The sequence below is a fragment of the Amborella trichopoda genome, chromosome 4 (assembly GCF_054954075.1).
Source record: "Amborella trichopoda isolate Santa Cruz 75 chromosome 4, AtrichopodaSantaCruz75HAP2 v2.0, whole genome shotgun sequence".
NCBI lineage: Eukaryota > Viridiplantae > Streptophyta > Magnoliopsida > Amborellales > Amborellaceae > Amborella > Amborella trichopoda.
The window spans coordinates 25,285,274-25,313,160 of NC_142339.1; the positions used below are offsets into that span (position 1 = coordinate 25,285,274).

The 27,887-nt window shown below is 36.5% G+C and overlaps 1 protein-coding gene and 1 long non-coding RNA gene across 3 annotated transcripts; one reads left to right on the forward strand and one right to left on the reverse strand.

The window, feature by feature from the left end:
* Positions 1–736: 736 nt before the first annotated feature.
* LOC18425328 (CDPK-related kinase) lies at positions 737–27,160 on the reverse strand. 2 transcript variants are annotated; one of them, XM_006829888.4, is made up of 11 exons: positions 26,575–27,160; positions 23,841–23,971; positions 19,358–19,399; positions 19,097–19,205; positions 5,261–5,339; positions 4,845–5,141; positions 4,659–4,771; positions 1,859–1,966; positions 1,704–1,766; positions 1,445–1,612; positions 737–1,308 (listed from the first exon to the last, which is right to left on the reverse strand). In XM_006829888.4, exons 1-11 carry the CDS (start codon positions 27,139–27,141, stop codon positions 1,165–1,167), a joined length of 1,821 nt encoding a protein of 606 aa, XP_006829951.1. In that variant the 5' UTR covers positions 27,142–27,160; the 3' UTR covers positions 737–1,164. The 2 variants fall into 2 exon arrangements, with proteins under 2 accessions (XP_006829951.1, XP_088721140.1); XM_088865014.1 differs by lacking the exons at positions 737–1,308; positions 1,445–1,612; positions 1,704–1,766 and having other exon boundaries at positions 1,888–1,966; positions 4,612–4,771.
* LOC148782371 (uncharacterized) lies at positions 1,928–3,118 on the forward strand. The gene is made up of 2 exons (XR_016054256.1): positions 1,928–2,301; positions 2,403–3,118. It is a non-coding gene; the product is annotated as an uncharacterized LOC148782371 (long non-coding RNA).
* Positions 27,161–27,887: the final 727 nt, after the last annotated feature.

The following is a 27,887-nucleotide window of genomic DNA, read 5'->3' on the forward strand; positions in this document are numbered from 1 at the left end:
TGGACTGATTGGAAATCCCCATTGTTCTCTCACATGAGAACATCTACATCTACACATATAAGAACCTCTATTTCTAATCAAATCTATGGTTCTGTACTTGGCTTGCAAAAGGTTGATCTACCTTCAAACAATTATATAATCCACATGTCCATGCATTTATCCATATAAATTGACAGACAAAAAAAGAATCAGAATTGATTGGTCTCTCAAAAAAAAACAAAAAAGAAAAGAAAGATGAAACATCAATAATGGATCAACCAAACCCTCTTCAGAGCTTGCTTATGAAGAAGAAGAGGAATCTCATACAAATACCATGAAATAAAATTTGGTTCTATTCATGGGGATTTCGGTAAATATCCCATTCCGTAAAATTCATTTCCACATTTTAGTTATGCTCCTAAAAGAGACACTGAGGCAATTCACCAGGCCAAAGTCAAGAGAGACCAGACAATGCTCCATGCCTCTTGGAATGTGAGACCATGGAAACAATTCAACCAGACCAGGCCTATCCAACAGACCAGGCCTATCCAACTAACTTCTCAAAGCCTTTGCACCTTTTGAGTCACTTTTACCTATTTTTAGGACTGAAACTGTTTAAACTTGTTGGCTCATATTTAAGGTCAGGACAACCACTAGTTGTTAGGCAGTTCCCATCCCCACAGTTTTAAGGTTAGTAAGACCTAGTTCAGTCTGGTCTAACCAAAAAAGGGTTAAGAAGGGCCCAGGCATTCAATAGTGACAAGAAATTCAACCAGTCATTTATATATCAAAAAGACCATTCATCCTCCACCCCATCTAAAGTGGACCAACCAACCATGCATACAAATGGATCTGAACAAAAAGGAGATTACAGTACAGGAAGAGGGCGCCTATTGTCGATCTTCAAACCACTCATTTCTTCAATTTCTGATCATATGATTCTCTCAGGGCACGAGCAAGCTTTGCTAGACTTGTATCTCTGAGTTGCCAAAGAGTCTACAAAAGGAGACACAGAACCTTTAAGAGATATTCTGCCATCAAAGTGCTTCCCCCTTTTCTAACACTGAAACCTTTTTAACCAGCATCCCAATTGTATCACTCCAAGAACCCTCCATCCACGTTTGCCTCTTTCACCCAATTAAAAAGATGGGTAGCTCCCATAAAAGCCAATAGCCCATTGTATTTTTATTGGGGCTTTACAGTCTGGGGTCGAGAAGACACACCATGTAACAGTTTGACAAACCCTAAAAAACTCAGTTTACCATCTGTATGTCTTATCCAGTCGTGAAGAACCGCATGCACGGGGACACAAGGACCAAGCCCAAGCTCCTGTAAGGAAAGACCTTACTTAACCACCCAAACCATGAAAGATGGAAAAAAGGGAAAAAAGAACCAAGAGTCTATTTTATCAAAGTTCTTCAATACATCTTTCGAACCATAAGATAATGGATGGTGCATAGCATACCGATGCAAGTTCCTCAATGACAATGGCCCTGTTGCCCTCCTTGTCAAAGAGCTCGAAAGCGGAGCGAGCATGTTGCTCCCAGCGGTCCAAACCTTCAAGTTGGTGGACACTTATTGCTGCAGCACAGAATTCTTCAAAATCCATCTTCCGGTATAGAAGTGCTGTCATCTGTAGAATGAAAAGCAGAGCTTCATTTGTCAATTGCTATTCCAATAGACAAGAACGAAGAGGGCTGAACTCTTAAGAATGGATGCACTACCGAAGTAAGAAGCTCATGAACCCTTGACTCCTTCATCGCATCTGTTGCATGTTTCATTAAGGCCTGCCCACAACATCATAGTAAGCACCTTGATAAACATCATCCCAACTAGCTTCCTAATGATAATATTACAAAGTCATAAAAAGGGAACGAACCATCCTAATGTTTTCAAGAGAAATGCACCCATTTTTGTTCGCCTCTAACAATTGAAACTGTTCCCGCAGGTAAAAGAGCTCATCCACAGTCAGTGTTTTTGATAGAGCCTGGCAGAGAAGCAATTGAAAACAAATTACAAACAAAAAATGGGATGTATCTACCAGCATCCTCGAATTAAGGCAGTCTGAAATTTACAAATCAGAACTTGCTTCATTAGCTTGAGTAAGGAGCGGTACAGCTAAAGTAATAAAGTTTCAACCAAATTGATTCACAGAAATAGTTCTACAAGGACTTTCCATGATCAGTGAAGTTTAAATAGGCCAACTTCGCCAGGTATTTTCCAATATAATCCTGTAAGAGGACGACTGAGAACTCAAGCTCCCCACAACTCTCCAACAGATTCAGACATGATAGGTCGGGAATGGCTCACAGGTCGCCCATGGTAAGGAAGACTCTCCTTAGTGCTCTGACTTTGTTGTGTGACATTAAGATCTTCTCATTCCATGCTCAATGACACTAATAACATTTCAATAATTTTCACAGCCATTTCAGGGAAGAAGGTTCAAATGAAAAATAACTGTGATGATTGGAAGGACAAAGATCAAGTAATGTAGACTAAGACCAATGCATTAAGTTTACATGTCAACAAACCTGATAGACCAGACACAGGCAATGAAATACACTGAATCTTTCTTTTGAATAGAGGCCTAGATGAAGAATTTCACTCACTTTCTAAGAAAAATGACTGCAAAAAATGGCTCGTCGCTCACTATCAATATCATAGAAGACTGAAAGATTCTGATCCTATCAAAAAGGCTGCCAGTTTCTGATGCTATCACCAAACTAGTTAGCATTTCTCTGTCACCCCGCACACTCCAACCAAAGAGATTCACTCTTCTGATGAAAGAAGTTCAAACTCTCCAACAAACTATCTGAGAAGCAGTGTTGAAAAGCTCAACAAGGACATAAGGGAAAGACCCAAAATAAAAACTGTCAACCCACAATATCATAAACTCCTATATCAGTTGAGCCCATAACTTTTTAAAATAAAAATAAAAAAGAAAGAAAGAAAATGGGCTAGCACAACAGAGAACGGCCATGTTCAATTTTGCGATTGACTAAGAACATGAAGTATCGGTCCTCATAATTTTTTACTTCAGGTCTCATATGAAGAAAACTCCAAACAGCTATCAGTGGAAATTTGAGAAACACCACAAACAAAGTAATTATTAGAAAAAGGAAATTGTCATATACAAAAATCAAAGCTAAAAGAAAGTATCCATCTAACAGTTATAATCTTGTCAGTATCATTATTTATTCATGACTAAAGAACAAAGCAACATGCTATTTTCTCTATCACGAACTCTTAATGCCTAAGCTCCCCTATTTCTTTCGCATTGCATTGAACTTTTCATTTACCAGGTAAAATGACGGCACAATTATACACTAACGAAAAGTCGGCACTTCTCTAGCTTTCTAGCCTGCCAAATGGAATCTAAAAGCACGACATAAAAACAAAAAAAGAGAAAAAGAAAGAAAACATAGATAATACCAAGCATATCCCCAATGCAACTTCAAATTTTCTATAGGAACCGACTCTTCTACAAGGCTAATCTTCTTTCATACTTCTCAATCACAGAAATTCTTTTAGCTACATCCCAGACATAATTTATAGGTTTCTCCATGCATAGAGACGACTGAAGGTCAGTTTGTTGGAGTAATTACCCCTCATCCAAAAATTACCAGAAAGAACTTGAATCTAAGATGAATTGCTCCATACTCCCCAGTGTTTTAAAATGCAGGATACAAACCTGATGCAGATGGGTAAGATGTGGTCCCAATGGGGAAGCATCAGCTCTAATGCAGTCAATAAATTTGGAAAAGGTTAAAAATCACAACAAACATAATAATACATAGAAAAATAGCATAAATATCATTTATGTGATAGTAGGCATTTTAATTTATTCAATATCTATAATACATTAGTTTTCTGAAACTTTGAGTCCCTTGATAGCCTGATAAACAGTAATTGACTTTGTTGTTCTAAACTTTCAAATGTCAACACAGTTAAAATGTAAAACAAAGCAATCTATTCTATCTCATATAAATTATCCAAAATTTCAAACTTTAAAGTTTAAACTCCAAAGAGGCAAAGAGGAAAAGTTTGACAAATAAAAAAAAAAGATAATCAACTCTCAACTCTCAATCAGACAAGTCATCAAATACTTGAATTTCTTCTATTTATTCCTTTCGTCTCATTTTCATCTTTTCTTTTCTTTTCTTCTTCTTGGTTATCTATGTATGCCCTAATCACTCTTCCAATCTCATCAGTTGCTTATGGGCATATACTGGCTAGGAATTCTTTTTGCTGGAAAATAGCCCCCATCTAAGTATTCCCACATAGAATACGAATAACAAAATTTCAATCCTTAGGGTATTTGATAGAGGGAAAAGATGGTACCATACATAGAAATACTAATTGCAATAAAATTTCCTGTTTACATTCACTCATGCTCAAGAATCTCTCGGTTGTAATTGCTTAGAGTACAAAGACGATCAATTGAAAAAGAGAATGGCTCTAATTTTGAACATCCATAGCATGTCTATAGGAGATCAAGCTGCACATGGACAAGAATTTTCGGAAAACAAGACTTTGAATTTAGACATTCAATTATTCAATTTACATAAGCACCCCATAAAACTTGAAAAACAATTAACATAAGCATTCCATATCACAAGTTGCTTTGATTACCATTTCCAAGTGCGGCAGAACTGCTCAAATTAAACTCAGACACATACCATCAAAGCGGATTTACGAAGGGATGAAGAGCATAAATATGCCCTAATGAGTTTGAAAATATGAATATCCAAAGGAACTTTTAATGTGCTGAAATTTCGTATCCAGTGATGGCCTGCAAACAAAAAGAAATTCCTCAGCATCGTAGCAAGTGAATTTGAAATCTGATTAGCCATGATGATACTCACTGAGAGCCTGAGCAGCGGTCATTCTTTTCCTTGAATCTTTGTTTAACAAACGCTTAACAAAATCTTTTGCTTCCAAAGATAATGAAGGCCAAGGTGCTTCATCAAAACTTGGATCAGCTTTTAAGACGGCACGAAAAATACCAGATTCTGTTCGCGCCCAGAAAGGTCGGCTCCCACATAGAAGAATGTATGCGATCACACCAATACTCCAGACATCAGCCTCTGTACTATATGACCGATGTAGGACTTCGGGTGCAACATAATAAGCACTTCCCACAATGTCATTAAGCCTTTCATCTGCAAAGATCTCAAACATCAGACGTCTTATGACTCCCAAGCAATAAAACAAAGAGAAAAAGTTTTGGATTAACACTATAAAGGTTTTCAGGACTACAGATTGTATTGTCCAGGAATACCTGGTTTGACAAAGTCTGATAAGCCGAAGTCTATGGCCTTCAACTGTGAGTTTTCATCCTTTGTTGTAAAAAGGAAATTCTGGTTCAGTTAAAAGCGATGATTAGAAAGGGAAAGATATATCAATAGCAAATAATAGCATTCTAACATATTCCCATGTCGAAAGAAGCTACAAACCATGATCAAGACTCGTGTTTAAAATACTTTTTGATAACTAGCATTTATTTCTGGATAGTGGTACAGCGGTTGGTTTACAAGTGAAAATGCAATGAGGTAATGAATCACAAAGTCTAAAATACATCATAGATACCCCCGGCCAGCTACTAAATTAGCCTTTCTATACACATACTGAAATAAGATCTCTCTAGGACCAAGATCTCAGTGATGCTCTACGTACTAAAATGAGAAACGTCTAGAATCATGATCTCAAGAATCTCCTTGAGTACATACACAGATAGTGGAGATTGAGGCATGACTATCTCAAAGAGAACAGCTAAAGGCATTCCAAGCAAGGAACCATTGAAAAGACAACAAAATTATGAGGCCAATAACAAGCGTTCAAGCCTCCGCATCCATGGAATACAAAACTCCAGTTAGCCCGCCAAGTATTCTTCAGCTGATGCAGCTTATGCCAACAGTGAGTTCCACAGGAGCCCAATTACAAGTACAATAGCAAGTAAGATTTGAATAGCATATGCATGCAAGCGCATGCACATACTCATCCAAGCATACACATGCGGATTAGTGAATGTGCACACCAGTGGGCAATTCCAAATCTCACTAGTTATCACACAGAATGATTGTGTGCTACAAAGTCTTCCATGAAATTGAAGAAAAGCTCCAAAAACAAAATAGAGAATGCTCATCAATGCAACTACTGAAATTAATAGATGATCAAGCCTTAACAGAGAAATATGGCAGAGGGAGGGAGAGAATAGACAAAAATTGAAGACAATTTTGTGGTTCCTTACAGAAGTGCATTAAAATACAACTAACACATCAAGTATTAGTTTTACAGTAGTTTATTAGAGATAATTAGCCCCTTGAATAGCATTTCACACATTGGAATAGATTGGAAGTTCTGAATTCGCACCTTCAAATTCCTATGATCAGTAGTTGATATCTCCTAAGAATCCCACAACTCATGGTATGTGGATGTACTCATATAAAGGTTACACCATTGCACACTATAACATGACTCAAATAGGATTTAACAATACATTACAAGCTCGATGTCACGTATATAATTAGAGTTGGGTGGGTGAAGTAGAGATCTGCATCCGGAGTTTTATATAATCGCCACATTCCAATGAAACTGAAGAGGAAGTTTTATAAAATGCTTGTAACACCAGCAATAATTTGTGAGACGGAATGTTGCACAGTCAAGAAACAACATATCAATAGGACAAGTATAGTTGAGATAAGAATGTTGACATGGATGAGTGGCAAGACAAGAAAGGATATAATTCAAAACGAATCCATACATGTGAACTTAAGGGTGGCTCCAATAGGCGATAAGATGAGGGAAAGTAGACTTAGGTGGGCTGGCCATAGGCAACGTAGACCTAATATAACACCGATTAGAAGGGGCAATTTGATTCAAGTGAAAAGCTACAAAACGGCAAGGAGAAGGCCTTAAAGGACATGGATGGAAGTAATGAGAAGAGATGTGGTGATTTATAGTCAAACTGAAGGTATGGCCCTTGACAAAGCAGAATGGTAGAACAAGATTTATGTAGCGGACCTCAAATAGTTGGGATTAAGCTTAGATGATTATGATGATCATGAATACATTACAAACTATTTAGGGCCGCTTATTCTCTAATAACCTTCATGTTATTTCACACTCTATTTCTCCAATTTCCCATAACCAGGAAAGAATTGTACCATCAAGAGTCATTTCTTGATAATTCAGCTCCTCCAATTGCAAAAAATATTCAAGTAGCCACGCGTAAGAATCCTTGAGCACAAATATTAACTTGATTATCTTGGAGGAGGATGCAAGTGAAACTCTTGAAATATTCCCAACAACAGGATGACCGAGTTTTTTTTTTTCTCTTTTTTTTTTTTGTTTTTTAATAGGATAACTTCAAATTCCAATGGAAGAAATCCAATCAAATACATGTTGACTATATCAATGTTCATCGCAACTGGATTACAAGCTCATGTACAAAACTTTCATTTTTGTAATTAAAAAATCTAAAAGAACGAAAAGGATACATAAAATGAACCTACAAGCACAAAAGAAGACCCTGGATACAAAATCTGAATTGATTGTTTGTTAATGCAAACTAAATAAAAAACCAAAGGTTCCACAGGCAAGTGAAATTGGCATTACACATTGTTAAAGAATAACTTGTTTTATATATTATGGTATTTCTGTTCTTTTTATATACTAATAGGATAGTTATTTTCATTGGGGGTATTTTATCCAATGCAAAACCTAAACAAACATTATATATAAATATATTAGTGGGGCACGGGGTGACTGAATCTCATGTCACTCTCTCCCCTCTTCTCTTTCATCTCTTCTCTCTTCTCTCTTTCTTTTCCTCTTCTTTTCCCTTTCTCTCTGTTCATAGTACTCTTTACGGCACTGTTCATGAAATTGTTCATGACTCTGTTCACGGTATTCTTCGCATGCTATCAGTGTTGGGTTTATGTGGCCTTTAAAGGCCTTATGAGAGCTTGAATAAGCATTGCATATAGTGAAACATAAACTCAATGGGAATGTGGTCTTCGTGTGGACCATACTAGGCAAATGAGATTTGTCGATACTCAGACTAGGCTTGACATGCTAGGCCAGCCAAGTTGAAAAAACCCAAGGTATGAGCATAGAGATAAAACCGAAAAGGGTTTAGTGGGTTAGCCCTTGATGAGGTCGGAGTATGCCCAGATGAGAGCCAAGAAACTGTGTGACCCTTGTGTGTGATAAATAGCCTTTAGAGACAGGGCTAAAACCTCATCAGTGTATCATCACACAGCATATACATAAATAGCTTTATTGAGATAATGATCCACCATTGAGGGTGAAGCACGTGCATGGGACGAGAGAATACCCCTACCATAGAGTCGTGGCTGGATTATGGTCTGGGGAACCATGGTTTTTTGTCTCTAAGGGAGAACCTGAAATCCACAGACTAGGATTATGTTCCCTAGCCTATTGGCCGACTTTGGTGGTCCAATCATGAGCCTTTGCAGTGGATTATGGGTAATGGGAATTGCTAGGTCAGTTTGAGAAAGCTAGTGTGGATCGTAGACTGCAGTTGAAGGTGGAGTGCTCCAGTGCATTGATAAATTCCTAGACCTAGACGGATCCGATTCCAACCAAAATTAATTAAGTTTATGTTATATGATTTTTAGAATGTTTATTTGAATTTTTGTGATTCTCTTGATATTTTATTTTTATCATTTTGATTTATAAAATAAGAGAAAATCAATTTTCAATTTTTAAATAATCAAAGAGAAAAAAAGCTTATTTCTTAAAATCATTTTAATTCATAAATATTTGAGAGGGTCCATGGGGGCCCACCAAGTCCACCATTGTGATGTGTGGCACACCCCACATAGTGGGACTTTCTTATTCTCTAATCTTGTGAATCAAGGCAAACGATTAAATTAAAAATTTATGGAAAGCGTTTTGTAGAGATTTTGATTGAAAAGAGAATGGAATGGAATGTCATGTGTATCAAGATTGCTTGATTGAAAGAATAAGGAATAAATATTTACTAAATGAGAAAGTATGAGTAATATTTTTCTTATTTCAATATTTGATGGGAATAGATTTAGGAAATGAAGATAAGGTTCTAGCACCTTCCTTGAATCTTGATGGTGGATAAAAGGAATGGATGGCTCAAATCTCTCACCCCACAAGTCTCCTTAAATCGACGGTCAGAATTTGACCCTACAAATTAAGGAAAACCCTAAGGCATAAAAATTCTATAACAAGGGACTCTCCCCTTTTACCAAATCTCTACACACCTCTCTTGTCTCTTCTCTCTCTAAGAGTTATTTTCTCTCTCTAAGATCCCTAAGGGGGCCATGCCCCAACCTTCCATACATCTCTCTCTCCCAAGTTAGTCTAATGGACTACGCCCCAACCTAGCCTCTCAATCTCTCTAAAGGTGGCATGCTTAGGGCTAGGATATATCACATCTCTCTCTTGTGAGTTCTAAAAGGTGGTATGCCCAAGCTAGGCTAAATCTTGATTTTTGTAAGTAGCCAAGGGAAGCATCCCCTAGCTAGTAGATCTCTCCCTCTCTCGTTGATTTCTAAGCTCTCATCTCTATAAAAATCAAGTAAAGGGGCTATGACTAAGGCATTGAGGCGTTAAGTAGTTGGTTCTAGATCGAGATCCATATGTCTTTCAGAGGATTTTTCCATAAGTAGGATAATTAAGAGACCGATCACAAATCCTGAGCACTATCGGAAGGAGGAGACTCAGCGTGGAGTGTACTAAGCCCGGTTAAGGTAATCTCCAACAATTTTGCTTCTTTAAATTTTATTTTTGTGTTGAGCTTTTCTATTCCCATAAAGCAATGAGTTAAGGTAGGTTTTGATTTGAAAGAATTGTATTCAATAGTGGTAGCAAGTGAGAACCGTGTTTCTCTTCCTTTCTTTATTTGTTTCAAGAGTTATTTATTTGTAATTGGACATTGTGAGTGGTCTTGCCAATGTAAAATAAGGAAAAATAAAAAAAGTTTTAATTTATATACAATGTGCTTGATCACATAGTCCAACTTTTATTGGTATCAGAACTAGATCTACTTGCTACCCTATTTCTTTTATTTCACTAATTTTGTTTTTTAGAGAACTTTTATTTCACTATTTTTTGTGAGCTGAGAATGAGATATAAGAAAACCAAGGACTTTTGTGGTCAAGTGATACACCTCCGGAAGAACTGTTGGCATATTCAAACACTGAAAAGGCCTTCTGCAGAATGGGATATTTTCTGCTGTTTTGGAGCAATGATATAAAGAGGATAATGAGGTATTTATATTTTGAATACTTTAGTGATATTATGTATTTTTTAGAGTAGGATCTACCCACAAAAATTCAATGGGACATTCCTAAAGGAATTGAGAATTATGGACTCATCAATGAAAGGTGTCAGTTCTGACCTTGCAAAATCCAAGAACTGCCCATTGAGTTCCGTGAATTTTTCCACCAATCATATGATTTTATTTTTTAGTTGAAACTTGATTCTAACTCATCAAATTGAGTCTATTTTCAAACAAAAATAATTTCATGAAGAAAACCCTTGTGGTTTGAAAGATATGCTCATTTTATTGAAAGATGTGCAAATGCAGTTTTATGCAACGAAAATTGTCTCAATAACTTGGAAGTCGTGATTTTATTTGTATTCTTACCATAATGTTTCAAGGCCCACACCAAGTTTCTAGACTTTCATTTTGAGTCTAGTTTCTAATAAAAATTATTTGAAAGATATATCTATGGAAAATAAGGAATAAAAATTTTGGATCGGAGAGAGGTCATCTTAAATTTTCTGCAGTTTGGTGTCTTCATTGAGATGTGAATAGCTATATTTACAAGCCTACTTAACATATGTCTACTTTCAAACAAAATAGGTTTGAAAGGGAAACTCCATGAGGGTGGAGAGGAAAAGCAATTTTACTAGAGAGTGTTCATCTTGGAATTCTGCAATATGATAAATTTTGAGACGTGAATGTCACTTATTTATTTATCTGAAGAAAAATATCATTTGGGATTCACACCATGATGCTATGCTTTGATTTTGAGTCTAGTTTTCAACAGAAACAGTTTCAGAAAGAAATCATTTGTGGATTGAGAGGAACAATTATTTTATTGAGAGGTGCACAACTTAACTTTCTGGTGTGAAAATTGTATTATGACGTGAATGTCATTAAAACTCACTAAATGGTGTGATTTAGAGATGGAACTGAGCACTATTTTGTATTTTTTAGTCTATTTAAATACTCCGTAAGTTTCAGAGATAAACTCCTCATGAATTGAGAGATGTCATATTTGTATAATGGGATGCTCATCTTCTATTCTGCAATAAATTAAAAGATGTCTCATGTTGAGGCACATCTTTGAACTCCTCATAATTGAAGCTCTTTTAGGGCTCATTCAAAAGTTTTATAATGTACCATGAGTATGATTTATAACAGTAAAACTTCAAAGGGAGGAACTATAAGGTTGACGACATGTGACACTCTACGTGAAGAGTGTTCAATCTAAGAATTGCAGAAAGAAGAAACAAAATACTTGTAAAAGCATATTGGTTTCTTCGCAATACAGAGATATATAAAGAGACTTAGTGGCAGCATAAAAACTCTAAAGATCAGTGGGAGAATTAAATTTATAATCTTTGGAATGATGGGATGAAGAAGAACATTTTTTAGATATGCATGGAAGAATCCAAAGGCCGAAGAGGTGGTTGCTTCATCGACGTCTAAAAGATGATGACCAAGTATTTATTCATCAGTTGTATGCTCTTCCAAGTTCACAAAAGCTCGTCAACAAGTAAAACCAAAGAATCAAGAAAGCCCAGGTACCACACTATATGGTTTTGAGATATGAAATTTCTCTCACATTATATGGTAAGGTCATAAAGAGAAAAAGGATTCAATAACTTTCTATTTTATGTTTTAAATACTTCTTTGATTATATTTTGCCCATTTGTTTATGAATATGTATGGAGTGTCTAGACATTAGGTGATAAGTGCTAACAAATTTGAAAGAGCCGGGTTTTTTTTTTTTTAATACCCTGTGTTTTTGTGCTTTCTTGTGCTTGAGTATGAACCACTTAAGGAAGTGATACATATGGAGATGTAGTTTGATCAAGGACTATGAGCCTAAGTATGAAACACAAGAGATGGGTATGGCTCACTCAAAGATGTAAGCACGAAGGAAGTGTTCTGATGAAACTTGATATTAGTGACCATCCTCTCAATAATGTCCAGTAATATGATGTGTTGCATGTGATGATGATCTCATGATAAAGTCTCCATATTTGCCAAAAATAAGTGTTTTGTCAAGTTTTGATAATCATTGTTTAATCATGCTTTATTTTGGATAAAATTATAAGATGGACTTTATATGGACTTTATGATTTATTTTGTGGCTATAAACATGACTTGGTAAGTAATTAAAGGTGAATGCGGTAAAAACAATTTATGAAGACTAAGTATGTATTTAAAATTGAATTGGGTCATTTGTAATAAAAAATTAAAAATAAAAAAAAACCCTTTTTTATGGATATGGTTTTGAGAAAACCCCATAGTCTTGCAAGGGACACTAAGTATTTAAGAAAAATCATTTTAAACCACTATACTATTTTTTAACTATTGTTTGTGAAAGTATACCAAGTCGAGAGTTTTTGATAAAAGGAAAACATTAGGTCTTGAAAGTATTTTATGTGCATGTGAAAAGTTGTCACAAATCTATGCATTGTTTTTAAATACCCACATGTCTTGACCATGGTTTTCATTGTACCGATTATGTGACCTGATTTTGAGTTCTTTATAATCCTCGATTACCTAAGACCTTGAACCATAGGATATCATAGGATGGCCATCTTACAAAGTCTCCTTGACATGTATTGTGTGGATTAGATAACTTAAATTGTATGGGGTATACTACCAAGAAGACTAGTGCGGTTGAACCTTTGTGGTTCAGGAAGGTTTTGCATATTGTAGAACCAAACGGGCATTGATTTATTTTTTGCATAAGATTGTTATACTACCTCATGACACATGCATGAGAATGCTGAGATAATATTATTTATGTGTTATGTTTGAGTGGGAGCTGTTAACAATCCCATGATTATCTTTAGCTGCTTGGATATTTAGATATACAAGTATCCTGTTATAAAAGATCAGATAAACTCAATATTCCAGTGGGAGCACCTGCTTGTGTTTAAGGGGCCAGCTGGAATGACATAATGTTGTTCACCCTTGGAATCTAGATGCGTGGCGCTAGTTGTATGACTACAGGAGAGAGCAGCTTGATTGAATAACTGCTTTAAGCCCATGAAGATACGACCCCATGCAATAAGGGTATGTAATGAAGAACTTCCATAATTCACGATGCGATATGAAAGATCGATTACGACCACGTTCGAGATGAGATCCAAGCAGTAAAGAGAAAGAGGCATTGTCTCCATAAATCTTTTGTGTAAGGATTGATGGCGAAAGCCATGATTATGTAATAAAAGAGAATAAGTGAAAAATCCTTGACAAAGATACTGCAATTGGGGGGATGAGAATGTGAGGAAGAGAAATTGTAAGGCCTCCAAAGGCCAAGTGGGAGATTTTAGGTTTATGTGACCATTAAAGGTCTTATGAGATCTTGTATAACCATTGTATATAATGAAACATAAACTAAGTGACAATGTGGTTTTCGTGTGGACCATACTAGGAAAATGTAATTTGTCGATACTCAGACTAAGCTCGACGTGCTAGGCTAGTCGAGTTGGAAAAACCCAAGGTACCTGAGCATAGAGATAAAACCGAGAAAGGTTTAGTGGGTCAAGCCTTTAATGAGGTCGGAGTATGCCCGGATGAGAGCCGAGGGGCTGTGTGACCCTTTTGTGTGATGAATAACCTTTAGAGACAAGGTTAAAACCTCATCGTTGTATCATCACACGGCATGCATATAGATAGCCATATTGAGATAGTGATCTACCATTGAGGGTGAAGCGTATACATGTGCAAGAGATTACCCCTATGCACCATAAAGTCGTGGCTGCATCATGATCTGGGGGACCATGGTTTTTATCTCTAAGGGAGAACCTGAAATTCACAAACTGGGATTGTGCCCCCTAACCTATTGCCTGACTTTGGTGGTCCAATCATGAGTCCTTGCAGTGGATTGAAAACTTCTGAGTCAGTTTGAGAAAGCTAGTATGGATCGTGGTCTGCAGTTGAAGGTGGAGTGCTCCAATACAGATCCGATTCCATCAAAAATAACTAATTTTATATTATATGATTTTTAGAATGTTTGTTTGAATTTTTGTAATTCTCTTGATATTTTATTTTTATCATTTTGATTTATAAAATAAGAGAAAATCAATTTTCAATGTTTTAAATAATCAAAGAGAAAGAAAAGCTTATTTTTAAAAAATCATTTTAATTCATAATATTTGAGAGAGTCCATGGGGGCCCACACAGTGGGGGTACTTTCTTATTTTCTAATCTTGTGAATCAAGGCAATCAATTAAATTGAAAATTTATGGAAAGTGTTTTGTATAGATTTTGATTGAAACAAGAATGGAATGACTTGTGTATCAAGATTGCTTGACTAAAAGAATAAGGAATAAATATTTACTAAAGGAAAAAGTATGAGTAATATTTACTAAATGAAAAAGTAAGAGTAATATTTTCCTTGTTTAAATATTTGATGAGAATAGGTTTAGGAAATGGAAATAAGGTTCTAGCACCTTCCTTGAATCTTGATAGTAGATTTAAGGAATTGATAGCTCAAATCTCTCACCCCACAAGTCTCCTTAGATCGACGATCAAGATTTGACCCTACGAATTGAGGCAAACCCTAAGGCATAAAAAATCTATAAAAACGGACTCTCCCCCTTCACCCAATCTCTACACAACTCTTCTCTCTACTCTCTCCAAGAGTTATTTTCTCTCTCTAGGATCAATAAGGGGGCCATGCCCCAACCTACCATACATCTCTCTCTCCCAAGTTAGTCTAATGGGCCACGCCCCAACCTAGCCTCTCAATCTCTCTAAAGGTAGCACGCCTAGGGCTAGGATATATCATATCTCTCTCCTTTGTGAGTTCTAAAAAGTGGCATGCCCAAGCTAGGCTAGATCTTGATTTTTGTGGGTAGCAAAAGGGAGCATCCCTTAGCTAGTAGTAGATGTATCCCTCTCTCTTAGATTTCTAAGCTCTCATCTCTTTAAAAATCAAGTAAAAGGGCTTGAGTAAGACTAAAGCATTGAGGCCTCAAGAAGTTGGTTCTAGATCGAGATCCATATGTCTTTGAGAGGGTTTTGCTATAAGTAGAAGAATCAAGAGACCAATCATAGATCCCGAGTACCATCGGAAGGAGGAGACTCAGCTTGGGGCGTACTAAACCTGGTTAAGGTAATCTCCAGTAATTTTACTTCCTTAAATTTTATTTTTATGTTGAGCTCCTCTATTCCCATAAAGCAATGAGTTAAGGTTTTGATTTAAAGAATTGTATTCAAGAGTGGTAGCAAGTGAGAACCGTGTTTTTCTTCTTTTCTTTATTTGTTTCAAGAGTTATTTATTTGTAATTGGACATTATGGGTGGTCTTGTCGGTGTAAGAATAAGAAAAATAAGAAACGCGCTTTTATCACATAGTCCAACTTTCAATCAAAGCACTGATATACTTATTATCTTCTTCTCTATTCTTTAAAGAAATAGCTACTATTTAAAAATAATAATAATAATAATAAACGGAGAGAGGAAAAACCCTAATTCTGTTGGGGCTGATTTCGTCAATAAATATTCCTTTGAGTGTGTGAGGTCAATATGGTGGCCTCTGTGTTATGCATATTCGTGCTATTAAAAAGGTTCCTATCTTGGATGTGAAAAGTCGAGAGGAACAAGTTTGAAATGCCGTAAGGTGTGTTGCCGAAGTTGTGAATGACTTGTTTGGTGTTTTATCGTGAGTTATATTGGAAAGAGCTTTGTGCATCGGCTTTTAAACAGATACGTATACTCATATAGTTGAACAAGAAGTTATTGTGTGTATTATTTGTTGTTTGTTGCTTTGGATCGTTGGATTTAATATACTTCATACCTTGCTTATTTAAGAATGTTTTGCTCTTATGGACGAGGAAAGTAAACCTGGAATTCCTATTGCCAATGACATAATAGGAATTCCAACAATCTCTCTGAAAGATTATATGGGTCCAATTACCTCTATGGGCCCAATCCATAAAGGCTTTTCTGGGCGCATTGTGTAAGATGAAATTTTTAACTAAAAACAGCCCAAAAGAGTCGGAAAGCGGGTATGACAATTGGTTTAGGGAGAAATATTAGATTATGACATCGTTATGGAAGAGTAAGGAACCCCATCTGAGAGTTGATGCTATGCTCTATGATACTGCTAAGGAAGCATGCGAAGTTGTAAATAAAATGTACTCCTTTGATAAAAAAATTTCTCAGATTTATCAATTTTATGAGAGTACAAGTCATTTACAACAAGGAGGTAAAAGATTTAGTGATTATTATAGTTCTATTCGAGGTATGTGGAAGAATTGAATATTTATCAACCCCTACGTAATGATATGGAACCTCTTAAAAAGCAAAGAAAGAAATTTAGAGTTAGAAAGTTTCTATCTGGCCTTAATTCTGAGTATCCTACTGCTCAGGGGCAGATCTTAGCTAGTAGTGAACTTTCCTCTCACTAATGTATATTCTCGCCTTCAACGGGTTACTATATCTTCTTTTTTAGTGGCTACTAGCACTGGCGATGGGACTGCTTTAACCTCCTCCATGGGTAGAGGTGATGCCAAAGGCCGTGGTGATGGAAATAAAGGACATGGTCGTGATTCAGGGGAGGTCATGTAGAGATCAAGGCAGAAGGAAGTGAAACCATTGTGGGCAAACACATCACACTGCTGAAAAATGCTAAGATAAGTTTCGCAAGCATGCTTGGACTAACCAGGTGTGTTATGTTTCTGAAGGTGATGGTGTGCAGCCAGTTGGCTCCAACGATCCAGACCAGATTCTACATTTTGACAGTGACTCAATGTTGCTCTCACGAGAAGAACACAATAAGTTAATCAAGCATAGCCAACAACCATCTACTCATCCCTCATCTACCACTGCTGCTTTGGCTAATATAGGTACTTCTACATTCCTTGATAACTCATTATCTCATGTGTCTCTTTCAACCTCTCAAAGTGCATACAAGAAGGAAATTAAGAGAAGAGCCATCACCACCAACTCAAGCAACCGACCAATCTTCATCTTTATTTGCCGATCCTCATCCAGCTCCTGAATGTACTCCTTTAGTCGAAAGATATTGATCTACCAATAGCACTTCATAAAGGTCAATGATCTTGTACAAAATATCCTTTTGCTCATTTGTTACATTTGAAAATCTATCTCCCTGTAATAAGAATTTTGCTTAAGCACTTTCTTCCATTTCCATACCTAAATTCTATCAGGAAGCTCTTTTGCATGTTTGATGGAGGAAAGCTATGGATGAGGAAATGGTTGTATTTGAGTCAAATGGTACTTGGGAGCTCACTAATTTGCTTGCAGGGAAGAAATTGGTTGGATGTCGTTGGGTATATACCATTAAGTACTAGCCCGATAGATCTATAGAGAGACAAAGGCTAGACTGGTGGCAAAGGGATACACACAGACATTTGGTATTGATTATTTTGAGACATTTCTCTTGTGGCCAAACCTAATTCAGTTAGGGTAATTATATATGTGGCAGCAAATAAGGAGTGGTTATTATGCCAACTTGATGTTAATAATGCCATCGTCCATGGGGATTTACAGGAAGTCTATATGGAGCAACCACCAAGGTTTGTTTCTAAGGGGGAGTCAGACAAGGTATGCAGGTTACACAAAGCAATTTATTGCCTAAAGAAATCACCACGCGCATGGTTTGAGAAATTCAGCAAACTTGTTTTGGCATATGGGTTTCAGCGGAGCCATGTGGATCAATCAGTATTTATTCAAAACCATGCCGCTCAAACGATTATCTTGGTTGTTTATGTTGATAATATTATTATTACAGGCAGTGATCAAGAAGGAAATCAAAAGTTGAAGAATTATCTGCAACAGTATGTTCATACAAAATACTTGGGGCAACTGAGGTATTTTCTTGGGATTGAAGTAGCTTGGTCGTCAATCCCAAAGGCAATATGTATCTAATTTACTAACATAAATAGGGATGTTAGGGGCTAAATCGGTTGATACACCCATGGATCCAAGTTCCAAACTATCAGTGCATCAAGGAGACTTACTAGAAGATCCTGGCAGATATAGATGACTTGTTAGTAGACTTCTCAACCTAACAATCACTAGACCAGATATAGCCTTCGATGTGTGTAGTAAGTCAATATATGCATTCTCCCATAACAACACATTGGGAAGTAGTACGAAGAATTTTGAGATACCTGAAGGGAGCTCCAGGCCGAGGACTCATCTACAAGAAGAATGGTCAGTTTGACATTAAGAATTATCCTGATGCTGATTGGGTAGAATCACCTTTAGAAAGAAGATCTACTACAGGCTTCTGCACCTTTGTTGGAGGAAACTTGGTAACTTGGAAAAGCAAGAAACAAAATGTGGTAGCCAAATTAGGAAGCAAATAACAACCCCATATGTGAAGTCATCAGATCAATCGGCTGATATATTCACCAAGGTGCTTTAACAACCCCATATGTGAAGTCATCAGATCAATCGGCTGATATATTCACCAAGGTGCTTAGTCATAACCAGACTCAGTAGATTTGTTCCAAGCTAGGCATGGGTGATCCAGCTTGCATGGGAGTGTTAAAGAATAACTTGCTTTGTGTATTGGGGTATTTCTGTCATTTTTATATATATTCTAGGAAACTTATATTCATTGAGGGTGATTTTGTCCTTTGTAAACCCTAAGCAAACATTATAAACAAAAATATTGGTGGGGCATGGGGTGATTGAATCTCACGTCACTCTCTCCTCTCGTCTATTTCATCTTTTCTCTCTTCTCTCTAGTTTTGACTTTTTTACTATTCACAGCACTGTTCATGACACTATTCAGGAGTACTGTTCACACACATAACTACTAAGTCAAGCAAGATTGAACCACTAAGAAAGCACAAATACGCAGAGATAGATTTCCCAAAATGTAAAATACCTCTGGTTTGAGATCTCGGTGAACTACTCCTTGCAGATGACAAAAAGCAACAACATTCAAAATCTGAACCATGACAGCCTTGGCATCATCTTCTGAGTATTTCCCTCCCCTACAAAGAAAGTCAAATCTCATTCATCAATTATTTATATCCCTTAAGATGAAGAACAACTATCAAAAGGAAATTAACATATCCGGTATACTCCTAGTATTTATTGATTTAGTATTTCAGAATAAGTTAAAGAATTTAGCGCTAAGTTATACCTTGAAAGTATCCGATCCAAAAGCTCCCCTCCTTCACATAATCTAAAACAGGCAAAAGCATGATCAGCTTCATGGAACAAATAGCCCTTCATAACCAATGAAATTACAAAAAAAAATAATTAAATAAATAAATAAATAAAGGTCGGAACAAATAGCCACTTTATAACCAATGAAGTTGCAAAAAAAAAAAAAAGGTCACTTCATAATCAAATAAATCATAAGGCGTTCTCTTTAGTTAAAATAAATGATTATCACAATCAACCAAAGGATAGTCATTTAGATCTAGCCATCAATCATAAAAATGAAACAAACAGAAAAATAAATGACTAGTTGCTACACTCCATCACAAAGACAATCTGCTTTTTTTTTCATGTTTTATTGTTAATGAATTTCCACTTCCAAAATATATAAGATTGTATACAGCGTAGCAGCTGTACAAAGTAAATATGTTTACGAAATTCGTCCAAACTGCGGGAAATATGACCCAGACACATACTAAAAATGTTTTTCAAAATCAAGTACTCTATGGCCCTGTGTTATTGTTGGTTACTATTATGAATCCCTTAAATATGGTAGAAAGCTAACCTCAACTAAATTTAGTAAAGAGGTTTAAGAAGACAAGTTTGAGATCTGGAGACATGAGAGAACTCGCTTTCTTCAAAGTGTTAAAGGCCCCCAACTCAGCAAAAATCTAAGGTGCAACTGGTTCTGGCCATAGTCACCGGGATCTTCTAACAAGGTGTCGCTTCCACTATCGGATCTCGTGTTGGCACTCTGAAACACCAGATCTCAATTCTAGGCGACTCCTTGATATTAAGGATCTTGATATGGGAAATCATCATTTCATGAGTAAGGGGAAGCACGATTCCACCAATATGAAATCAAGTATCCTATGCTTCGGGTGCAAGTTTCAACATCACATTTTTTGGTTAATATACAATGGAATGTAGATCTCCATATTTTTATGACCTACAAACTTTTTAAATGCCTTGATTTTCTATATATTTTACAGTTCACAACTTTACACACCATGCGAATTGTGACTTGTGTCTAGTTTCAAAGAAAAGCAACAAGAGAGGGCAAGGAGAGAGAAGGAAAAGTTGGGATGAGATACTACGGATAGTTGTGTTGCAGTTCTATTGAGGAATGAGGTCATAAAAAATACACTAAACATCATTGGGGCTAGTTCATTAGGCCTTGTCAACCTCTGGAAGGGCTTCTATTGCTTGAATGTTGGCTAACAAAACTCCATATGTACCCAAGGACTTATAAGGTATAACATCACCATATTGGTCTTTTAGTCTCACTACTCACTTGTGAAATATTTCTCTATTGATAACAAAAAGCCCAAGAGATTTTCAATGACATAATTCTTGCTTACATTGATACTTGGGTTGTTCAAGAGTAGGTTGACTATCAATGGATATACAAGAAAGATCCTGGAAAAGATTTACTTGTAACTACCAAAAGATAATACAAGAGAGGGTCTATTAAAATTCCTGCACAAAATAAAGGTACAAAAAAGTATCCTGATTAATTTCTTCAAAAATCATCATGTGGATGAAAGGAGAAGATATTATGGCCATCAACAAGAAAGGATCATCATAGACAAAACAGTGAACATACCAATTGTTGTTTGACAGAAGAACGGGTTATCTTAGAGAGATAGAGAGAGAGAGAGATAGTATTCAAGATCAAAGTCATCTCATAAAGAGAAACGATGAGGTATAAAAGGATGTCCATGATGAGTACACCTCATCATCATCATCTTCATCATCATCATATATATATATATATATATATATATATATATATATAACACTACACAACGCCTATAGGCGAAAATGAACAGTGATTTCACCTATGCATATATAACACTACGCAACGCCTATAGGCGCAAATGAACAGTGATTTCACCTATGCTCATCACCGTCCAAAGTGCATTGTACAGTCATAGTTGTCCGGTAGTGTTTCAATTTTTTTTTTTTTTTTTACAAATCAGAATGATCTGAAATTTGGAGCATGTGTTCATCAAAAATAGGAGAATCTAATAAAAATATAAAAAATATAATTCGTAAAATATAAATTGACCAAAATACCCCCAAAAATTTATGGGGGTATTTTGGTCAATTTTTATTTTACAAAATATTTTTTTCATATTTTTATTAGGTGTGCCTCACTAAGATGTACACACTCTGCAAATTTCAAATCATTCTGATTTATAGAAAAAAAATTGAAAATTGAAACACTACCAGACAATCATGACCTTGCAATGAACTTTGGACGGTGATGAAGATAGCGAAATCACTGTTCATTTTCGCCTATAGGGGTTGGAAAGTATTTTCCTATATATATATATATATATATATATATATATATATATATGGTCATCCTATTACATGTCACATCCCATGTCAAAAGAAAAAGACCCATGCCCAAATAAGAAGTTAAAAAAGGAGTAAATGGTCTAAGGGGTGTACAATATACATATGATACGCGTTCATCCCTTAGATCACTTCTTTTTTAACTTCTTGTTTTGACATGAGGCTTTCTCTTTTAACATGAGTGTGGCATATGCTCGAACACATATCATCATATGTATACTTATACTTTTTTATATTATGTAACATGTAAATTTATCTTTATCAAACCACTTGTATGATGAGGTGTACTCATCAAGGGCATCCTTTATATATCCATCGTTACTCTCTCTCTCTCTCTCTCTCTTAGATAACCCCTTATTTTATATTCTCTTGTTCTTCTATTAACCAACAATTGGTGATATTCTGATATTCATCGTGATGTCCATGATGATCCTTTCTTGTTGATGGCCATAAGGTCTTCTCCTATCCACACATGACAATTTTGGAAGAAATTAAACAGGATAATAGGTGCAAGAAAATCTACTCATGAATTTCTCCCTAAACCTATTTACCAAATTTAATTGAGGTCTATTGACCTTTCTACCATATTTAAGGAGTCAACAAAATAACCAACAATTTCGCACACTACTGCTATTGAATTTCTCAGTGCTCCTTCAGCAAGCACGTCTACTAATTCATTAGATGTGGTCCACAAATGTCTAAATTTGTCTGACAACTTTGGAGCAAGAGTGATATTTCTTCTCAAAGCTCACCAACTGCTGTGGCTGCATTCAAATTCAGGCTCAAGATAATCTACATTCAAATTCAGGCTCCTGAGAGGTTGATATTTCCATGCATGCATCCAGTGATAAAAAATCAGGACTCGAGTTGGGACTAGCAAGGGTCCTAATCCAAATTCACCTAGTCCAAGTTGGAGGAGTCAAAGTTAGACTGGAGATATTTTTAAAAAGACCACAAAAATAAAGGTAATATTAGAGGTGATTCCAAGGTTTTTCCTCCAGAATCACCAGCATTTTGACATGGGCCGACTCGAGCGAGTCCCGAGTCGGCCCGACACTTTTTTAATCACCATACATCCATTTAGGATGTCAAAGGTTCAAAATTTTCCTCAATATTCTTATCAATACCTCGTATGCTTTCCTTCAATTTTTCATGCATACTTTGGGGCAATGTATTTTCCACATGTACCCATGAGTTTAGCCACTACTTTTCAAATAGTTCATAGTCCAGTTCATAGAAGTTCTCATTCTTCCCATTTTCCCAAAATGTTTACTTCCTGCGTCTTAAAAAAACTTCTGAATATGCATTTTAGAAATGATTTCAACATTAATTATGATGATCATATTGGTCCTTAGTTGAGTCAATATGGTTTATTCAACAGAACGATTAAATAGGTCATCCTTTAACAAGAAGCTAGTCATTATATATTATATATGTTAAGGAACTTGCAAGGAACTCATACTTATTAAGGTAGCTGAAGATGTCTCCAAGGTCAGAACAAGAATTTTGTTCCAACCTACACAAAACCATGAGGAAGACAAAACTAGAAAAAAATTAAAAATAAATTGAAAATTGAAAGAACACAATACAGAAATAATGTGGAAAGAGGAACCATGTTATTCAAAAGTGCTTGACAAGCCAATGGAAGGACAAAGGGAAACATTGTCCATGGCATGCATGGGAAACATGTGGAAAGCACATCTGAATCATGAATGACAACGCAAAGGATGCATGCTTTCTAAAATTTTGCCAGTAACAAAGACCAAGTTTCCACGCTACTACACATGCTGGAAGTGAACTTTTCTTGTTCGCTTTAAAATTAGAATTGGAAGGAGTCAATACATAATTGCATAGCCCTTCATCTTTTACAGAGTTTCTAGCATAAAAAACCACAACAATTTATTTTATGTAATGAGTAAATTGAATAAAAGAAAAAAATCTGAACTCATGAGATATTTTTGAGATCAACATTTCGAGTTACCTTAAAATTTAAAATTTCATTGCTAAAATTTTGAAATCTTTTTTAATAACAAGGAATATTCTAAAATTTTCTAGTGAATATCATAAGAAGAGATAACAGTACAGTGATCCAGTCTTACTCCATTACTATATACACATGGTCATGATCTTCATAGGCATCATAAAATTGCACTAGATTGGTATGTCCAGTCAAAGCTCTTAAAATTTTCACCTCCCTCCTCACATCTTCAATGGCTATGGCTGTGGTCATCTGCCCAAAAGTGAACACTAGGTTCATCAGATATTAAAGGATGCACATCAAATCACAACTTTAAATATTATCAGCAAGGGAACTCTCTAACATGCCTGAACTTGACATAATGGCAATGCATACCGAAAGAATAGCACAAACATGCCTTCAAAATGACGCTTCAGTCATGGACATACATCAAACAAAGACAAACAAGAAATGAAGGAGACGATAAAAAAGAAACAAAGGACTATCTATCACCATTTAATGATGAACTACACTTTGTGAGACCAAGAAACCCCCATACTAGAAACTTACAAGCATCCAAAACATATAAGAACCGAGTCATCAACTTGAAGTACTAGGGAGAATATGAGAAATCAAAGGAGCAAACAAAAGAAGCATCCCCATGAACCATTATGCCTAAAAATGGGGCTCCCCAGCAAAAGCATACTAGTAAATATGCAAAAGAAAAACTATAAAGAAAATTAGTACATGACACAAAGTTCTCAGTCATGGACAAGTAACAAATAACTACAAAATGAGCCTCTATGTCTTCAGAAACATTCTCATCAAATTCTCTTGGGAATCTGCCTTAGTTTGGGCTGGAAAGAGAAGTGCCTAGGTGGTTCAACCTATTCACTAAAGGTCTTCAGGTATTATTTTCAAAGAATAAAAAACAAAAGTAGTTCATTATATATATATAATTGAAACAAAAGAAATAAAAATTGAAAACACTATTGAACAACTGTGACCGTGCGATGAAGTTTGGATGGTAATGAGGGTAGACGAAATCACTGTTCATTTTTGCCTATAGGCGTTTTGTAGTATCTTCCATATATATATATGAGAGCTTCTATCTTATTGTAGTTCGATACTTATAAACTAAAATGTTTTAAAATTAACTTGCGAAAAAAATTTGTATGCCATGTAAGCATGCTTCAATCTTCACATACGATTTACATGACTTCAATAATATTGATCTTGTTTAAGTAAGTTGCATACATTGAAAGCTCCTCTAGCCCTGCTAATTTTGTTTTGTTTGGAAGAATAAGAAACTCCAAAACAGCATGTTCAATCCTTGTATATAGGTCAAGCTGAACCCCATTAAATATAAGCTTTCAAAGATTCATGTTAATCCCTGAGTAAGGAATGCTCGACCCTTTTTAGGAAACCAAATTAAAACTCACTGTATTAAAAATAAACAAGCGACTTAATTAAAAACTCATAAAACACATAATTCCACGAAATATCGGTTTCATATTCACTTTGGTGCGGCTCTAGAGGCCGAAGTCTTCGGCCTCTTCGTACAAAAAGAAATATCCGATAAGACTATTCAAAATATTGAAGTTGAACCAATAATAATATGAAAAGGGGAAAGTGATACATTAAGGGTACTATGGCTCAAAAGAGAAATCGCAGAGAAAAAGGAAAACCAAATATGTTTATAACCACCAAGCATGTTTGGATGCTGCCCCAAAGGATGACTCCACCATGGTCCAGGGAGGCATTTTAGCAATTGGCCCATTTGTAGGTCAGCTGCACAATTATTGTGCTCTTTTTACAAGTGCATACACGTGTAAAAGGCCATCCAGTTCGTGAGTGGGGATAAAAACAGAAATACATGTTTTTATTACAGTCACAAAAGTGACACATTTCATTGAAAATCAAACCACGTTATTACCAAACCATAGATGGCAGGCAAACAAGTGGTCAAATTAGCATTCAAAACCACTACTGCGTTAAACATCAATGATAAGAAAGGAACACCTGCATAGGCCTTCAAATCCATATAATGCAAAAAATTTAGAATTATTCTTTAGATAAAGAGAGGACTTCAAATCCATGTAATGCAGAGAACTTTGAATTATTTATTTAGATAAGGAATTTTGTGAAGTATTGGAATAATGAAAATTGAAATCTAAAAGTGTTAACAATTTTCCAGTAAAAAGAACAGATATGAGCTTGCTGTAGAATTATAGAGGCATTCCCAAGCACCAACGTCCTTCCGGACACAAACATTTTCATAAGCTATTTGATAAAGGCCACTGATTACGCGCTGGCCAACATGGAAGGGTCAGAAAAAGGTTTACTGATCAAGATCCCCCATTACAAATAGATTAAAATGGTGCATCATAAATATGCCAGTGAATTGAACAAATGAATACAAAGCCCCACAAACCTTCCTTTCAGGAATGGATTAATTCATCACCAACTAGCTCAAAACCAGATTGTGCCCATAGAAAGAAACAGATGGCAAACCCAAAACGAGTAGGAGGAAAGTGATCAAACAATCAACACACAAGATTGCTCCCAACCAAGTGAATGCAGTTTACAAAAATGGGAAGAGCAATGGAAAATCCATGATCAACAAGATTTCGACAGCCCAAATAATTTAGGGAAGGGCAAAGAGGGGGGGGGGGGGGGGGGGGGGGGAGGGGGTTATTCAGAAATAACTGATATCCCAAAATAGTAACAAGAACAAAAAGGAATAAACACACATTTACAGAGGAGAGAGGAACCATAAATAACTGCAATTCCAATCTTCAATGTCACATAAGATGGAAACATTCATACATAGAGAGAGAGAGAGAGAGAAAGAGAGATGAGGAGGTAGTAGAGACCTTGGCTTTGGGGATGATCTTGACAGCAACCTGCTGGCCCTTGAGCTCACCCTTCTTGAACCGAGCAGAGCACGTATACCCAAAGTGTCCTCGCCCCACTTCTTCTCCAAGATCATACTTGGACGAGAAATGCTTTGAAAACCCGAAACTTTTATCCAACGTGACCTCAGCCTCCCTCCCCTCAGGAATAGCAGCCTCATTTGGCTTCACCGACCCGTGCCTTCGAGCAAGCACCGCTCTAATATGCTTAGCGGGCGACGGGGGAGGGAAGGGACGCTTGAAGAAACGACGAGGCGTAGAGTTAGAATTCACAGGTGAGTTCTTGAATAGGTAATGGTGGGCTGGGCTTGGACTGTAAAAAGGGAAAGGTGAGGGTTTCCCCACTGTTGTGGTATGCACCTCCTCTGATGCTGCACTTGTTGTTGTTGTTGTTGCAACATTTCTCTCTCCTCCTCCTCCTCCTCCTTCCCCATTGATGGAAGAGGGTGGTGGTTGGGCAGTTGCAGGAGGGACCACCTCCTCCAGTGGAGGAGGAGGAGGGTTGGGCTTTCCATGGCAGAGGCCCATCCACCTACTCAACAACTACACTACGAGACGAGCTCCGGTCTCACTCTCTCTCTAACCCTTTAGACTCAATCGGTCACGACTTAGACTATTGATATTGACATGGGGTGAATCTGATTCTCACAGCTTCTCTTGCTGCAAAGATGCCATCCTCTCCCTCTCTCAACTGCACAAAGAAAGAAAGGTAAGAGGAAGAAGAACCCAATCCTGTGGGGCTTGCTTTTTGCAGGCGCACCAGGAAATAGAGAGGAAATCAGAGATGAAATCTGCTTCAAGCTCTCGGGTTCGTTCCCTCTCCAAGCAAGTAAAAAAATAAGAGGGCCCACAAAATAAAAAAATATGCAATTTTTTACCAAAATGATGGTCAAAGAAAAAAGGAATAATTATGTATAAATTAAAGCAGTAATAATTAAGAGTGATGATAAGAGATGAACATAAGACGGTAATGGAATGGGTGGTAATAATTTGTGGCGTCAACGGGCAGCTCAAGATCCCGCCTGGCCCCGCTCTCCACGCCACCACTCGCCTCCCTTTAAATTCCCCTCCAATCCCATTTATTAAAAACCCAATAACTTTCCTCCTAACTTCTAACTATACATCTATTATTTTTTTATTTATTTTTTTTTTTTTGGTGCGGTTTTTGTAAGGTTGCAATCTTAAACAATCCAATTAAAGCGTACTTCAAAATTTTATTATAACATGTATTTTTATTGTAAAAAATTTTTAAGATTATCTTAAAATCTATTTTC

Bases quoted from the DNA above. Each gene is read 5' to 3' on its own strand.
- LOC18425328 (XM_006829888.4), bottom strand. From the start codon at position 27,141: ATGGGCCTCTGCCATGGAAAGCCCAACCCTCCTCCTCCTCCACTGGAG. The intron at 19,400-23,840 runs GTAAGACTGGAT...TGCCTGTTTTAG, and splicing joins CATGTGTATATAGTAATGGA to ATTATGTGAAGGAGGGGAGC. The intron at 19,206-19,357 runs GTATAACTTAGC...CTTTCTTTGTAG, and splicing joins TTGGATCGGATACTTTCAAG to GGGAGGGAAATACTCAGAAG.